Below are 16538 nucleotides of genomic sequence, written 5' to 3' on the forward strand. Positions count from 1 at the left end.
AACAAAAAATATTTGACAGATTTATCAGTATTTTATCAATTAGTTATTAAATAGTGAAAATACTTCATATACTGATGAAATTTTGCTCATTTTATTTACAATTCATTTTTAATAGAATCAGTATTATAAGTTTAACACCGCAATGCTGATATATATGAACTATAAAGTACACAAAAACCTTACAAGTACCACATTAACTGGTTTGATAGCTACAAACGATTTAACAAAAATATTCAATCAAAATCTTAAAAATGTGCAATGATTGAACTACGCTTAAATTGGAAGAGCAATAGCAATGTTTTGTTGTTTTAATTAGCAGTAGCTTAAACAAAATGTGCTGCACCTTTCAAACTTGAAATTTGAAAACAGGAGATAGCGTATGCATATATAGCTTCACATAACCGATTCACCATCACTTGAGATAAAAAAACAAACAACAACCCAAAAACAAAATAAAATCAGCCACAACAATGCAAGATTCCTCCTACATGTTGACAATCTATTTATTGGTTCATCATATTTACAAAAGTGCATCGATAATAGTGGAATTTCCAACATTTGCCTCTTTTCACAAATATTTAGTTGATAATGACAACAGTACAATAATCTACCTTAAAAAGCATGCCTTCGGTTCTTGCAGTTCAAAGTAAGCTGTCTTTATCCAATCTGGTTCCAGGCTGGCACACCTGTTTATCTTGAGGGACAGATACACTGCACAAGGCACTTTAACTTCACCTACTCGCTCTCTCTAAGCTCATGAACAGGTTGCAAAGACATCATTGAGCTAAATGAAAACCTTTACCAGCAAAACATTCATCCTCTCAAATATACTTACACTCATTTCTGTAAAAATCTCTCTGAATCATCATTTGAACTGTTTATTTACTGGACTGCTCCTCGTATTTAAAGATTACGGATTTCTCAAGAGACAATTTGGGGAGAAAAGAGAAAAGGAAAGAAATAAAAGCAACAGTCCAAAAGATATTACACGCTCTCAAGAGCTTAACTTGACAGATCGGAAGAAAAAGCAGAACACGATATTAAAGTTTGAAGTACGCTTCTCAGTTTTTAAATAAATTTGTTTGTTTTTTTTTTTGTTCAGGAAACCCAGGAGTTGCTGGGATTTGCAAAACCATGAATCCATAATGTTCATCTGACAGCAGGCTGTAAGAGGTGGAGGAACTCATTCTGCAGGCTAGCGTCTTTTAGCGACTGATGTATCGTTGACATAATTGATGCAGTTGGGAGGAGGAGCTTGTGAAGAATTATGGGAACAGACGAGCAGGGTAGTGTAAGGGAGCGGTATGGAGAACTGTACAGTTTCACAAAGTGAGTAAGATGTGGTGTGAGAGTAACATGGCAGCGGATAAACTTGGGCCCTCTGAAGACACTCTCAGCTTCTTCTTGACTTTGAGTGCTGGATTAGCCATTGAAGTGTAATGTCTGTGAGGTTCAGGGGACATAACAGTGTCATTTAAGTCAAGCAGACTGGCAACATCAAATAGCAGACAAAACTACTCATCCTCATGGAACATTACTTACCAATGTTATCTTTCTCTTTGCAGGAAATAGAGTAGCAGCAGATCTCCCGGTCCTGAATAGCAGCCAAGTTCCTAAAGAAATGGCACATGAGACAGAATTAATAAAGCAATTTATATGGTGTGGCTTCATTACAGGCCAACGAGTTATTTCAAGATAAACTGTAAACTGAGTCCTACAACAAGAGCTCCCAGGAAATAATGAAGCTCCTACAACTCTTAGCCAACAGATGGCAGTAATTTTCGCAACAACATGAGACCCCCAAGTCACACAACCTTTTCATTTCATCCAGACTGATGGTTAAAATCTCATCTAGACATTGTGACTCATCTCATTCTCACACAATTCATAGAAAACAAATCTCAATCTGATGCTGGCATAAAAAAGTGGTGACAAAACAGTGAAAAGGAATTTGATTATTTTACTCAAGAGAGAACTGAAACTGATTTTTACAAATAGAGCATTCCTTTGTAATGAAGATAAAAATAAATAAACCGAGATGGCCAGAGCCAGTAATGCAATTTCCTAATTATTATAATTATATTAAGTTTTCTATTATGGCAAGGTAATCTTATTACTAGCATCATATGATTTGGCAGAATGCCATAAGAGACTGTAAAAGACAGAGGCAGCCCAATAGTACAGATATAAATGCGAGCCATCGTAGCACTAAATGCAGCAGCTTTAGGAATGGATGTCCTACCTTCCTTCTAAACACAATTTTGGCAAACCAATATGGAAATTGGCTAGAAAGAGATTAGTATAAAAAGCTATACTGGTTAACCACAGCCACAGCCACAGCCATATCACCCTGCAGCCCAAGACCGGTTGCCCACTGAAGCTAAGCAGGGTTGAGCCTGGTCAGTACCTGGATGGGAGACCTCCGGTGAAAACTAGGTTGCTGTTGGGAGAGGTGTTAGTGAGACCATCAGGGGGTGCTCACCCTGTGGTCTGTGTGGGTCCTAACGCCCCGGTATAGTGACGGGGACACTATACTGTCAAAAAGCACCGTCTATCAGATGAGACGTTAAACCGAGGTCCTGACTCTCTGTGGTCATTAAAAATCCCATGGCACTTCTCGTAAAGAGTAGGGGTGTAACCCCGGTGTCCTGGCCAAATTCCTTCTACTGGCCCTTGTCTATCATGGCCTCCTAATAATCCCCATACACTTGATTGGCTCAATGACTCTCTCTCCTCTCCCCCTATAGCTGGTGTGTGGTGAGCGCACTGGTGCGGTTGTGCTGTGGCTGCCTTCGCATCATCCAAGTGGATGCTGCACACTGGTGGTGGTTGAGGAGAGACCCCCCCCACATGATTGTAAAGCGCTTTGGGTGTATAGCAATACACAATAAAGTGCTATCATTCATTCATTCAACAATTTATTTCCCCACCCACATGACCAAATTATTATATGTTTTCATTCAACATTTTAATATAAATAATGTCCATAAATCTAAGTAAGCACGGTCCATTTTTGTTCCATGTTGACTTCAATTCAAAAAGCAGGGGAAAATCATCTACTGCATGTGAGATGTAGAGCTTCTTACATTTTTTCAATTAGCTGTTTCTCATCCAACGCATTAGGTAGATCTCTCTTATTCCCGAGCACCAACACCTGAAACACAAAAACATTCATAAGAACTGATGCAATGAAGATGTTTAAGCAATGATGTGCTGTAAAAACAAGGACAAGTGGCTTACAGGGATTCCTTGTAACTGTGGCTTGTCTAAAAGATTGTGCAGCTCGTTTCTGGAAGCTTCAACCTTCTCCCGGTCTGCTGCGTCCACCATGTACCTTTGAGAGAAAATGAAAAAGAAATGAAAGAATGCACATTTTATTACTTTATAATTAAGAATATGTCCTCTTTGCCTCACAAAAGATGGATGCATTAATACTTACACAATTGCATTCACCCCACGACAGTATCGCTCCCACATGCTCCTGAACCTCGGCTGACCTCCTATATCCCAGATCTGCACAATCATCAGACTCATGTTAGTGTAAGTATTTATTATTTATAAATAATCTTGCACCTTATATTTCTCCAGAATCCCAAGAAGACGAGATTAATCATTAGGACCAAACCTTGATGGTGACGTTGCCTTTTGTGACCTTCCTCATGTTGAACCCGACAGTTGGAATCATGTCTTCGCTAAACTGGCCTGACTGGAGGAAAAAAAAAGAAGAGATAGCGGATTATTAACTCATGGAACTGCTTTCATTATTTAACCTTAAACAGTTTTGTTTTTTTGGTGGTTTTGACGCCCAATTTCTTTTCCTGTCGCTGTAAGCATAGGCCTGCATTCACTGGTATGTAAGGGCTTCCCATCAGAAACATTTATTTGATCTATGATTCATAGTGAAAGTTTAAACAAAAATCAAGCCAGGAAATTTCTGCGTGGAATATTGCCATCTACTGTACAAACCTACCCAAATTCTCAAATTCAGGTCACTGCGACTGTCAACTCTTCTGCCAAGTAAAGGTTTTGTACAGAAAAATGTGATATCGACACCATCATGGCAGCAGACGTTAACTGTTTGAGAGCTTGTAAATCTATGTGTCATTTTGCAGTTGCAATAGAAGTTCATACATTTCTCATGATTTTTCAAACAACTCACTCAATCTCAAAAAGAAATCTGTCATCCCATTTAGTAATTTATCTTTTGTACTATAAGTCACATCATTAATAACCACTAATGAGCCAGGGCTATTTGAATTGCACATCTAAACCACAAGACCACTTCTCCTGCATTGAATCAGTTTTGATGTGGTCTGCCATTAATGGGGAAAATTCCCTCACCATAAACACTTTCCCTTATTTGTCACGCTGTTGCCAGTAAAACTTTCTAAACATTAGGACCACCTCCCTGTATTCTGACATACTCATTCAGTTCTTGACTGCATAGTCATATATGCAGATGTAATTCCCTCCACTGGCTAATAATAGCGATAATCTGCATCAGCCTGATAATAAAAAATATGCCAATATTGAACTTTTAGCAAAGATAGCTAGGGCCTATATCATCATGATGCTTACTACACCATGCTATAAAACTACTCATAGTGAGATAAGATTTTGGTCTCAACTCCCACAAGTAGTATATTCAGTTTTTTGTTAAGTGTACAGTATGTATCATACTAAAGCAATAAAAGACAATGGAAATTACTGCATTTGACAAACATTCTTCATTTTTAGAACATGAATTCTGTCACCCAATCAAGCAAACTAACACTGAATCTCGCTTCTCTGTGAATTCTAATTACTTAACAGCACGTTTACTAAGTGTAAAATAACTGAGAATATGCATGTTGCCCTGCAGTACACCGTACAACAAAAATAGCTAAGGATTGCGGTGTCAACATCTCTGGCTGCATGGCTCTTGCAGCTAATAGTGAACAAAGGATACTGAGTCAGCAGTAAAGATAACTAGCTCCTTCATACTATCAGCCATCATTGCTCAGAGAGATCCAGACAGAGCTGGTTAAGACAAAGATGCTTCAACAAGATATTCTGACAGAGTTTGTTTGCGCACCAGGTGCAAACAGGGCAGAAGCTCCCGCATCTCTGTGCCCTGATGAAAACAAAATCGCACTTGTTGCTCCATTTGAACAATTAATGAGATATCAGTTCACACATGGTCACCTCAGGAGATGCAATTTCCACCTGAGGGGCTGAAATGATTAAACAGCAAGAGTCTATATAGAGCTGGTGGCGTGAGGACGGCAAAAACTGTTCTCCTGGAGGCTGTGAGGCAGCAGTTCATTACATGACGCATCAAACAAATTCAGCTGCAGTATGTCTGGTCAGAAAACACAAAAACAAATACATATATATTTTTAAAATCTGTACCATTTTCCTGTACCTTACTGCTATACATATTCATAAAAATTATGTTTCTTTCTATTTAATCAGGAATTCACATTTACTAAAAAAGAAACATGTTTAAACCACCTTCTGTCATTCGGAGTTGAAGTAGTCTCCTCGATGATGGAAATTCCCTCGTCTGCTTTTCCACATTTAGTAATATGTTACCCTGGACCACAAAACCAGTCATAAGTAGCAGAGGTATATTTGTAGCACTAGCCAACAATACATTGTATGGGTCAAAATTTGTGATTTTTCTTTTATGCCAAAAATCATTAAAGATATTTTGTACATTTCCTACCGTAAATATATCAAAAATTCATTTTTGATTAGTAATATGCATTGCTAAGAACTTCATTTGGACAAATTTAAAGGTGATTTTCCTAAAAAACAATACATCCATGGAAAGATTATTTATTCAGCTTTCAGATTATGTCTAAATCTCAGTTTCAAAACAATTAACCCTTATGACTGGTTATGTGGTGCAGGTCCAGGCACCTTAATATTTTATTATTTTAATATATTTATATATTTTATTTTAAGTCCTATATTCTGAAATTCATTATTTTACTGTATGAACTCTGTATTTGCTGCATTGACCCTACTAAACATTTAACATAAATTCTATGAACTGGTCTCCACAAAAAAAAAAAAAAAAAATCACGTTCAGTTGAACCAAACAATATCAAAAATCCAAGCACAATATTCCCAACCAATGAATATTCAAATGGTGCAAAATGCAAAAATGTGGGCTAATGTGACCAATTCATAAAGTTTAGGTGATGAATGTGACTTTATAAATCACATGATATGTACACAACTGCTTATGAAGGGGCTTCAGGTTAAGACTTCCCTTAGCATACTCATGATTCATAAGCATGCCAGGAATGCAGAAGACCTTAAGCTTCAAAGAACTCTCCATCAAAAGGTCAATCAGACCTATTCGAGAGGAACATTCTGAAAAAAGTTTCAAGAAAGTCCATACGCCAGTTTGAGAGAAGTGATTACAGAAGACAGAACTACAAATACAGGCATCAAACAAGGCAAATGCTGACACTGAACACCTAAGCCTTTTGAGCAATACAAATGAAACCTGAAAAGCATTCTTAGTTTACCACTGTAAAAGACCCATTTTAACCTTACAGAAGAAATGTAAATGAACAACTGTGACCAGCACATTATCTTATTGTGTACTCACATGTAATCACCAAATCACATGATGAGGACGTCACTTGACCAGGAAATTGCGTTAAAATGTGTCTTGTGACTAATGGCAGAAACTCCCACATTGTTTAAACTCACACAAAACAAACACACAGTGCATTCAAAAATGCAGACACAGACAGAGAGTGGAACTCCTTGTTTTTTTAAGCTGGTTGACAAACTTTTTAATGGTGACTGTACACTGTATATAATAATTACTTTCACATTGCTAAAAATATTTGATTTTAAATAAATTCTGTTCTTTTGAACTTTATATTCATTAAAGAATCCTGAAAAAAATAATAGTTTCTACAAAAAATAAATAAAGCAGCACAACGGTTTTTACCACTGATTTAAAGAAACTTGTAATAATAAAGTAAAACTGGATCATCCAAGGAACACCATCTATGCAGTATACTATCATTAAAACAAAAAATAAGGTTGAATGACCCTCACACCATGCACTAAAAACACGATCAGACCAGCTCCCAAACATAAAGTGCCTTTAAATTATAATTTAAAGATGAACTGATGCTATGTCCACATTAAGGGGAAAGGATTGAAGATACATCAGAGTAACTCAGAAAATCTGTTTCTTTAGCATTTAAGAATGGTTTTCATCATTGCACAATACTATTATAATTACACTAAACCTTTAACTGAACCATATTTTCTATGTACAACAATTACTTTAGATTGGATTAAGGTCATGGTTAGGAATGATCTTGCAGAACAAGTCCTACATTCTTGAGTAAGAGGTCACTATTTTTTTTTTTCTTTCAAATGTGGTCCAGTCAGACTCAGGGCACTTGTTGCACCAACAATGCAACTTAATGCAATGCAGAGAAATATTATGCATTATTAGAAACTTAGTGACCTATAGGCTTGTGCAGAACAAGTATCAAGCAGCATATCACTGTCTTGTCTGTATATGTGCAAAGACTCTAATAAGTGACTCACTTTTGACCGATGGAACCTGCACTGATAAATACTGATGTTGTGGAGATGATAAAGCAAGATGTCTCATGTGCTTCCTAGATCTCACATCCAGTTTCCCAACAGCAAAAACAAGCTCATCAAAGGAACAACAACAACAGGATATTTGAGCATTAAATCCCTTATTATGATTTATTAACTGAAATATTAAACAGACTTGGTTAATCTCATTCTTCTTTAAAGGTGCACTCAGTACATTTAGTTTAGTTTAAATGTTATTATGAATAATAACAGCACTATAAATTGCATGGTTGATCATGTGAAGCCAACATGGTGGCGTCAAGTAAAATAGACCAGCTTTTTCTAAAAAAAAAAAAAAGATACATCTGGGGTCCTCAGATCATATTATTTCTCAAAAGTGAAGTTCACTAAAACATTTTCAATTAGAAACAATAGTAAAAGTGAAAGCTGGGGATTCACTGGGTTGTAAATTGACATGCATGGGATTGGAATATGATTTATTCTTTACTTCTCAGCTCTTTCGTGACCAAAAACACTCTTTATGCATACATAACATCCATAAAACTAACCAATAACAGTTACATTAGTTAGTTTTAGTTGGATTTTAATTTCTCTTTGGAACTGAGATCAAGAAAACAAATGGTTAAACGGAGTTGACATTATTACAAGTAGTTTTTGGCCTCAGTGATATGTGGAGCTCGTTTTACAATATGTATTTAGTAAACTATCAACTGAGGTCAAAACAAACCACCCACTACGCAATCAAATTATTGATGATCATCTGGGAGCTAATGTTAGCCGGTTAGCTTTCCCAAAAACGTAGAATTACATTCTCTGAGTAACGTTAGGTCTAGCCCAGTTATATACAGTGCATTCAGGTTAACCTAGCACCATTATCTATTAACTTTAAGCAAGCGTGTAAAGTGCCTGGTGTACTGAACTGACATCCAGTCTCTTGGATTTGTTGAACTAGCTCATGCTAACCGCAAACACTCACCGCGATTACGTTAACAAACGTCGTTTTCCCCGAATATTGCAGCCCGACGAGGGTTAACTCCATTTCTTCCTTCCAGAAGAGAGACTTAAACCAGTCCAGGAGACGGTTAATGAGTGCCATCATATTGATGCTGGATTAAACAGGTCTGTGTTGGTTTTAGTGGTTTGCAATGTTTTTCACCACTGGAATCGTAACGTAGTGTTTGGGAGGAACTGACTGCTGTCATATGACTGTGAAACGTTTGCGAGCTCAGAGTGTGTCATGTGAGTTAAAGCTGCGCCACTCTTGCGCAGGCCTGCAGTAGCCTACCAATGGAAAGTTATTTCAGCGATTCAATGTGTCTTTAATGTATAAAGTAAGTACTGTCCCCACTACAGCGTAAAAACCATATGTAGCCATATACTACTGCTGTTAACTTTTTTTTTTTTTTATCAAGTTATGGTAGTTTTATCTTTAACTAACAGTAATAATTAATAGGCCTATGTATCATAAATTAGAGTAGCCTATTTATTTATCTTTAAATAAATAAATTGTTGATCTTTAGTTGATGAAACATACAACTGTTCATTGTTAGTTCATGTTACTCAGATCCATTAAATAATATTAACAGACGCTTTTTAATAATAATAGGCTTCATGCAAAAAAAAAATGTATAAGATGTATAAATTAGAAATGTGTTTCATTGTTAGTTTCTGTTAATGAATATAGTTGATTAATGTTAACAAATGGAAAATTATTGTAAAGTGTTATTAGTTTTTATTAACTGTCGTGTTTATTTAGTTGTCCCAGTCCCAGTTGTTGTTCCCAATATAAAACTTAAACGTATGTAGATCCTAAAATATATTTAGCATGTACAATAAACAATAATAAAATACATTTACTTTTCTTGGAGAGAAAAGTAATTGTAATACAATGTTACAACTCTATATATTGGCCAATGACCATAATACAATTTAATAATTGAAAGTAAGATGTAGGCCTATACACAAAATTGCTGAAACACTTTACAATATTCACAAAAAAAAAAAATGTCTATTAGCATATCCATTGATGTAGTACCAGTGTCAATATTTAAAATATTTAACAATTTCAAATGCATGGTCCAAACCTAACGTGAAACAATAAGACAAATATAGTCAAAAGTATTCAAATGATGGATTTTGTATGTACAGAAGATGTAAACTATAGAAAGTGGACTAGAAAGTATTGACATTGAAAAATGAAATGTGATTAATAGATGTGAAATAACTATAAAATTAAGCAGAAATAGCACATAAAAGCAAACAAAGAACAAACCACCCCTACCTCATAGTTCTCACGTGACAAAAGAAAAATCAGACGAACATCATAAATAAAAAAAGACAAATATGAAGCATTAATTACTAAAAAGGCTTGCTGTTGTGTCTGTTGATCTTTGAGGTATTTCTTCCATACTGTACATTACCATGTCCCCAAGGTAAATCTGTTGTGAAACCTTACATAATGTTTAATTGCATACGTTGCATAATTGCATAATGCAAACTGTTCTCTGCTCTTGTAGAAACTTTGAATCAGTTTTTACACTTACAAGGTAACATATAAAGTTACTGGAAGCATCAGTCCTGTTGTACGTCTTGCATAAATCCACTTCAGAGAGCAAATTTTGCATCAGAGCAAACATAAACATGTCACCTTCTGCTCATTCCTCCTCATATGAATCAGTTTCGAAATTGAAATGACGACACCTTTGGGCAGTGTTCTTAAAGAGAACCTTTAAAGACAGATGGGGACATCATGCTTGCAAGGGAATTCCAAGAGCTCTGTCTTGGATTCCTTTTCCTCACCCTCTTCCTCCTTGGATAATTTGCAACTGCATGTATCTGAGGGCAATACCATCCTATGTGTGCACAGCGGTTTGCTTACTGTGGAAAGACAATTATATCAGACGTGGGAATTTCATTTACCAAAACAAAAGTTTGCAAAAGGTTTTCTTGGATTAGACTTATACTGTATATAGGCAACTAGAAATTGGACAGACATGAAAACGTAACTTACTTTTTGTGAGTTTCTTGTATCTGAAAATTTTAAAAGCAGTAAAGATGATAAAAACCAGGAAGGTCAACACAGTGACTGCAAAACAGGCCACCATGAAAGAATGAGTAATCTGACTCCCGTTGTTTTGTGCCCCTTGTTCCCCTGGGTTAACTGTTGTGAATTTTTCTGTGGAAAAATGAGAAAACCATTTGCAGCATTTCTTAAACACATAGAAAATCTAAAAGAAAAACAAGGGCTGTATGCCTTGTTAGATAGCAGATTTCACACAGAGCATGAATATACACTAATTTAAGATTCCTCTTCGGGTTCTCACTGCCATGGTAATGGAAATCCAGGAATTATTATGGTATTTTAAAACTGAGATTTCAAATTTTGAAATAGACACATTTCTGTTCCAAATATTGGAGGCGGAAAGATTTTTATTTTTTAAGAAATTAATACTTTTATTCAGAAGGAATCCATTAAATGGATCAAAAGTGACCATGAAATATTATACAGATAGTATAATAAACAGGATAGTTCAAATAAATGCTCTTAGGGTATATCACTGTAAAAAGTGATGCGGACTTAACTTAAAGCGATAAGAAGCCTCTTTATGAAATATCGCGTGTCATCAAGCAGCACGCAGACTCAACCAGAGTAAAACAAGCAAAGTTTCACAAAGGTAAAATATTTCATTGTGTTTGGGGGAAATATCTGCACTCCTTGAATGCCGAATTTGTGGGCTGTAGCTAACTGCTTTAATCACTGTAAGAAAATAATTTTTTTTTTTTTTTTTAGTTTAGTCACCTAAAATATTCCAGTTGTCCCTTAAATTAACATTGAGTATCTTAAAATTTCAAGTTGACTAAACTAAAAATTTTAAGTTGAAACAACTTTTTGAAACTTTTTTTTTTTTTACAGTGTATTAATTATAGGCTTAATTTTTAAATTACAAATATGGGATATGAATGGAAATCCATGGTCAAGAGGCATATGAGCCCCATGACAGTATGTGTTGAACATGTCAGCAGTAAAAAGTACAAACCAGAAGAACGACATCTCGCATTGTGGGTCTTGTTTCCAGGGAAGATTTCACCACCAGCACATCTAATTTCAGAAAATCGGTTATCATATAATAAACAATCTCAAGGCATTCTCTGTTTTTAGAACTCCAATGAAATGTAGCGAACACAATACTTTACTTTGTAATGGGTTTACAAGTGCTGTCCTCAGCATCATTGTAAGTGTTGTCTGGACATGGCTCACAAGAGTAAAAATAATCAAAGGCACCTGCCAAAACAGCAAATAGAAAAAAAGCAGCTGAAGAATTTCAAATACTATTTTTACCATGTTAATGTCTCTTAGCCCTCATGCTCTCTTCACACTTTGACCATAAAAAGTCCCCATGGAAAGACCCACAGATATGATGAACTCATAAATAACAATCATAATGGACATGTGTCATTTCATTTAATAATAATAATAACAAAAACACTTTACCATCTCTCTTCAGCTGATGTCCAGGTTTGCATTTTTTCCTGGGCTCACAAGAGTCACATTTATCATCAGAACATAAGTGATTATCCTTGCAGAAACATTTTTCCATAGCTGTTGAACATTTCTCACACACACTGTCACTTTTGTTCTCTGAGCATGGTTCTTTGGGATACTGACCTGTAAAATACATTAATGAATGACATTCAAATCAAGTTAGAACATTTTCACATCTTACTTCAGTGTAACAAACATTGACTTTCGCCAGAGGGTTCCACCAATGATATCTCAGGTATCAATGATCTGCTATAACAATGTTTAAATGAAACTTGAGTATTAATGTGTGCTAATAAAGCTGTAACTCGAGTTATAGATAAAGAATATGTGCAGCACTAAAGTTTAGCATTCTACATGCATTAATCACAAACAAAGAATACATATGACAGCGTTCCTTCCAGTTTTGAGAATAATATCATGCTCTTACCTGAAGGACAGGCTATACAGCATCTCCCTCCATTTTCGTACTCAGTGGTCCAGTCACAGTTTATAGCCAGACTCAAAATCCAGCTGCCACAAACACAGAGCAGCATAAACCAGAGCTTAGCAGTGTCCATTGTTTCACAGCAGTAGATTGAGCATTGCTACTTTTTATCATGTGCCTTTTATGATTGCCGTGACATCATCCTGTGACGTTTCCTCACACCCACATAAGAGGTGAGCAGGGCCAAAACCAATGTGCCCAGGACTGAGAGTGAAGACATGCAACCAGACTGCGCTGAGCTTTTTTAAAATTCGAATCATATTCTCACTGGACATGTTCTAAAGAAGTTCTAAAGAAGTATGTGTTTTGTGTCATTTTTTGGGAAAGTGGGAAGTGAAATGTGAAATACATGCCCCTTCAATCTTTTCATATTTTCCATTTAAGGACAAAAATGTCTTTGATGTTGTTGGATGAAATGGAAACTATGGCTGGATGTGAATATCCAGGAAATATTTATGAATAAGTCATCCACTGTTTCACAGATCATAAGATTGTGGGTCATAGTTAATCCAGAAATGAAAATTCTGTCAACATGTACTTACCCTCATGTTATTTCCGAACTTTCATTTTCTTTCTTTTGTGAAAGCGAAAGAAAATGTTTTGAAGTAACTTGTTTTTGTTTTACAATTTTCATTGTACACGCTTATAAAGGCTCTTTATGGCCAACTGTGGCTCCATGAAGAACCTGTAACATCCATGGAAACTCTCCATTGCACAAAGGTGCTTTATAATGTAGATGTTCTACATACTAGGGGAAAAAACAACAACATTATTTTAAGGTCTGTCCACTGAAAGGTTCTTTTGGAACCTTTTTATATGGACAAGAAAACGCTGACACATTTTCCAGAATATCTTCTCTTGTGTTCAATAGAAGAAAAACAGGCATAAACATTCTTAATTTGTATCACCAAGCGTGCTAGTAATCATATGGCATCTTATCACATGAGGCCCCAGTAGGGAACAGGTATGTACCAGCCTGGTTTCAGCTAAAAAAAAAAAAAAAAACACAAGTACTCACTACATTTTAGAGATCAGCAGAAGTGATGGCGAAAGAGAAGATAAGTGGAATCTATACACAACATGGGCTGGAATCAAACTCCAGCATCGCAGCACCACATACACCAACCACTAGCCCACTGCTTCATCGCCAATGCTGACTTTTCAAAGAATCTAGGAAACCTAAGCAAACCACCATCTTCACCAGTTTTGACAGTCATGTTACAGAAGTATTTAAATACTAGCTGATATACAGCTTCTCCACCACCTACATACTCTGCTACGGGTGATAAAAACATTACCGTCACGAGAGCTATCGAGGTAATCTATAGTGCGTAGTGTAAAAGGAAGGACAACAGCATCAGAAAGGATCTCTAAAACCTCAGCTGACAACATTTGTACCAGTCTGAGAAAATGTCACAGTCGGAAAGAGATTTTTTGCTTGCAGTTTGTAAGATAACTTAAAGCGAATGTGAAATAGCATTCACAACCCATTTTACCTCAGTACTGTGACATAATTCTATGGGAAATAAGATATTGGATTCAGTTTGATCATGAAAAATCCACCTGTTCCTCTGATGCAAACGCCACACAGGATATTAGATTACAGGTATTACAGGCTGTTACCAATAGCCAAATATCTACTGACCACATGTTCAGAGCTAAAATAAAAAAGCTCGAAAACAACATTTGTTAAAATTTGGTAAGAAATGTTAAAATTCTTAAAGTTAAAAACAACACTGCAAGGGGAAAAATACTAATGCATGGCCTTTTTTGGTTTCCATAAACAATCATTACTGATTTGCTCCATTACCATTTTCTATTACGTCAGTGGAATTATATCAGGTATATTCTTTTCTTTTGCCTGACCTGTACTTAAAAGAATATAAATAATTTAATTTATTTTAACAAAGACTATTGCTATGAACATCTTTGCTTACTGAAAGTTGATAAATCCTTAAAAATCGTTCAGTTCTTGTTTTGTGTATGAAAGAGAATAGGCTGAATCGTGCTTAGATTTGCATTTCAGCTATGACCTTTCATTCAAAGATAAACACGCACCCACAAATATCAACTCCTCATATCTCATACCACTAACTGACAGTGCTAAATCCATCCATCTTTTACAAAGTCACAAACGTTGTTACTTTTTTTTTTTTAAATAAAGATTTCAGTGGAAAAAGCCTGAGATTATAAGGTCTTGCAAGTGGAGAGGTTTGGACAAGATGAGGAAACTGTGCTCTGTTGTCAAGTCAAGTCACCTTTCTTTATATAGCACTTCATACAACACAGATTGTGTCAAAGCAGCTTTACAATGTTAAACAGGAAAATAGTGTCGATAATGCATGAGGACAATAGTTTCAGTTAAAGTCAGTTCATCATTGATTCAGTGATGTCAACATCCAGGTTTGTGTTTCCCAAAAGCATCGTAAGCCTAAGTTGATCATAGCTCCATTGGTTTCAATGGGTCTATGTACTTAAGCTTACGATGCTTTTGGGAAATGCAGCCCACCTCACTTTAGTCCTCTTCAATTAGTGTCTGTGCAATCAAGTTGACAATATTGCTAGAAATGAAATGTCCCCATGCAACTAACCAAGCCAAAGGCGACAGAGGCAAGAACTCAAAGCTACACTGGTGACAGAAATGGAGACAAAACCTTGGGAGAAAGCACATTCAGTCAGGGGCCAGTTCTCCTCTGACCAGAGAAAACCATGGTGTGGTTTAATTCCAGGTTGCAACACAGTCAGAGGACTCGTCTGATTCTTATAGCCTTTCCTGAGTAATTGTGCCATTGGCTGACAAGGTCTTCTCAGAGGATCTGTCTCTAGGACTCATCTATAGTTGACATGGTCTCCGCTGACATTCAGGACTGTAGAGGTCGTCTCTAGGCGCTGACCCAACATCTGATCTGAATACAGACTGGATCTGGGTGGCTACGGTGACCTCGAAATAAGAATGAAACAGACTACTATTAGCATAGATGCCATTCTTCTTAACAAGTGCATCAGGTATTATTGGAAGTGTTCCTGGTTCCGGCTGACCTAATTAATGCAGTCTAACAATTCTTTAACGGATTTGAATGATAGAAATCTGATCTGTGTATGACAGGTTAAAGAGATGGGTATTTAATCTAGGTTTAAACTGACAGAGTGCGTTGACGTCCTGAACAACGCTAGGTAGATTGTTCCAGAGTCTGGACGCTAAATAGGAAGAGGATCTGCTGCCCGCAGTTGATTTTGTTGTGTATCTAGGGAAGTGAAATAATGTCACTATTTATAGAAGTTTATAGTTAAATTGAATTAAATATTATAAATATATTACAAACATTAAATCGTTTTTCCGACATCTATGTTGAATGAGATCACTTGGACCATAGGAGTCATATATCAAAGGAATATTTCACCCAAATATGAAAATTTGCTAAAAATGTACTCACCTTCAGGTCATCTGAGATGTAGATGAGTTTGTTCCTTCAACAGTTTTGGAGAAATTTATCATTACGCCACTTGCTCACCAATGAAACCTCTGCAGCGAATTGGTGTCATCAGAATGAGTGTTTAAACAAAAAAGTTGAGCCAACTTAAAATTAAGGCAAGCAGCTTCAGCAGATTTTTGAGTTTTCTCAACTTGTTGTTTTAAGTTTATACAACAAAACGTTGAGAATCTCCTACAAAAATAAGTTGAGAGAACTCAAAAATCTGCTGAAGCTGGTTGCCTTAAAATTTTAAGTTGGCTCAACTTTTTTTTTTTTTTTACAGTGTGATAAAAACATCACAATAATACACAAGTGACCCACATGACAAAAAGCTAATAGTGAATATAATATAATATAATATAATAAAGTTAGAATCCTTTCAATATTATGGGGTTTTTGTTACCTTTGAAAGACCTCTGGTCTTTCCTGACATTACTGAACTTACCATTAT

General features: G+C 36.1%; 2 protein-coding genes across 2 annotated transcripts; both read right to left on the reverse strand.

The window, feature by feature from the left end:
• Window positions 1-70: 70 nt before the first annotated feature.
• LOC306844520 (ADP-ribosylation factor-like protein 8B-A) lies at window positions 71-8795 on the reverse strand. The gene is made up of 7 exons (XM_079376722.1): window positions 8564-8795; window positions 3626-3706; window positions 3440-3513; window positions 3241-3334; window positions 3087-3154; window positions 1543-1613; window positions 71-1443 (listed from the first exon to the last, which is right to left on the reverse strand). Exons 1-7 carry the CDS (start codon window positions 8684-8686, stop codon window positions 1394-1396), a joined length of 561 nt encoding a protein of 186 aa, XP_079232848.1. The 5' UTR covers window positions 8687-8795; the 3' UTR covers window positions 71-1393.
• Window positions 8796-9303: 508 nt separating this feature from the next.
• LOC306845419 (tumor necrosis factor receptor superfamily member 4-like) lies at window positions 9304-12730 on the reverse strand. The gene is made up of 6 exons (XM_079378200.1): window positions 12558-12730; window positions 12080-12253; window positions 11782-11869; window positions 11625-11686; window positions 10598-10762; window positions 9304-10464 (listed from the first exon to the last, which is right to left on the reverse strand). Exons 1-6 carry the CDS (start codon window positions 12685-12687, stop codon window positions 10316-10318), a joined length of 768 nt encoding a protein of 255 aa, XP_079234326.1. The 5' UTR covers window positions 12688-12730; the 3' UTR covers window positions 9304-10315.
• Window positions 12731-16538: the final 3808 nt, after the last annotated feature.

The sequence above is a fragment of the Barbus barbus genome (genome assembly GCF_936440315.1).
Source record: "Barbus barbus genome assembly, chromosome: 25".
NCBI classification, from domain to species: Eukaryota; Metazoa; Chordata; class Actinopteri; order Cypriniformes; family Cyprinidae; genus Barbus; species Barbus barbus.

Excerpts from the sequence above, each read along its gene's own strand:
- LOC306844520 (XM_079376722.1), bottom strand. The coding sequence starts at position 8,686 with ATGATGGCACTCATTAACCGTCTCCTGGACTGGTTTAAGTCTCTCTTC. Across the intron at positions 1,614-3,086 it reads AAACAGCTAATTGAAAAAAT|GAACTTGGCTGCTATTCAGG; the intron begins GTAAGAAGCTCT and ends CCATTTCTTTAG. Across the intron at positions 1,444-1,542 it reads CAAAGAGAAAGATAACATTG|ACATTACACTTCAATGGCTA; the intron begins GTAAGTAATGTT and ends TGAACCTCACAG.
- LOC306845419 (XM_079378200.1), bottom strand. The coding sequence starts at position 12,687 with ATGGACACTGCTAAGCTCTGGTTTATGCTGCTCTGTGTTTGTGGCAGC. Across the intron at positions 11,870-12,079 it reads ACATCAGCTGAAGAGAGATG|GTGCCTTTGATTATTTTTAC; the intron begins GTAAAGTGTTTT and ends CTGTTTTGGCAG. Across the intron at positions 11,687-11,781 it reads ACTTGTAAACCCATTACAAA|ATGTGCTGGTGGTGAAATCT; the intron begins GTAAAGTATTGT and ends TTCTGAAATTAG.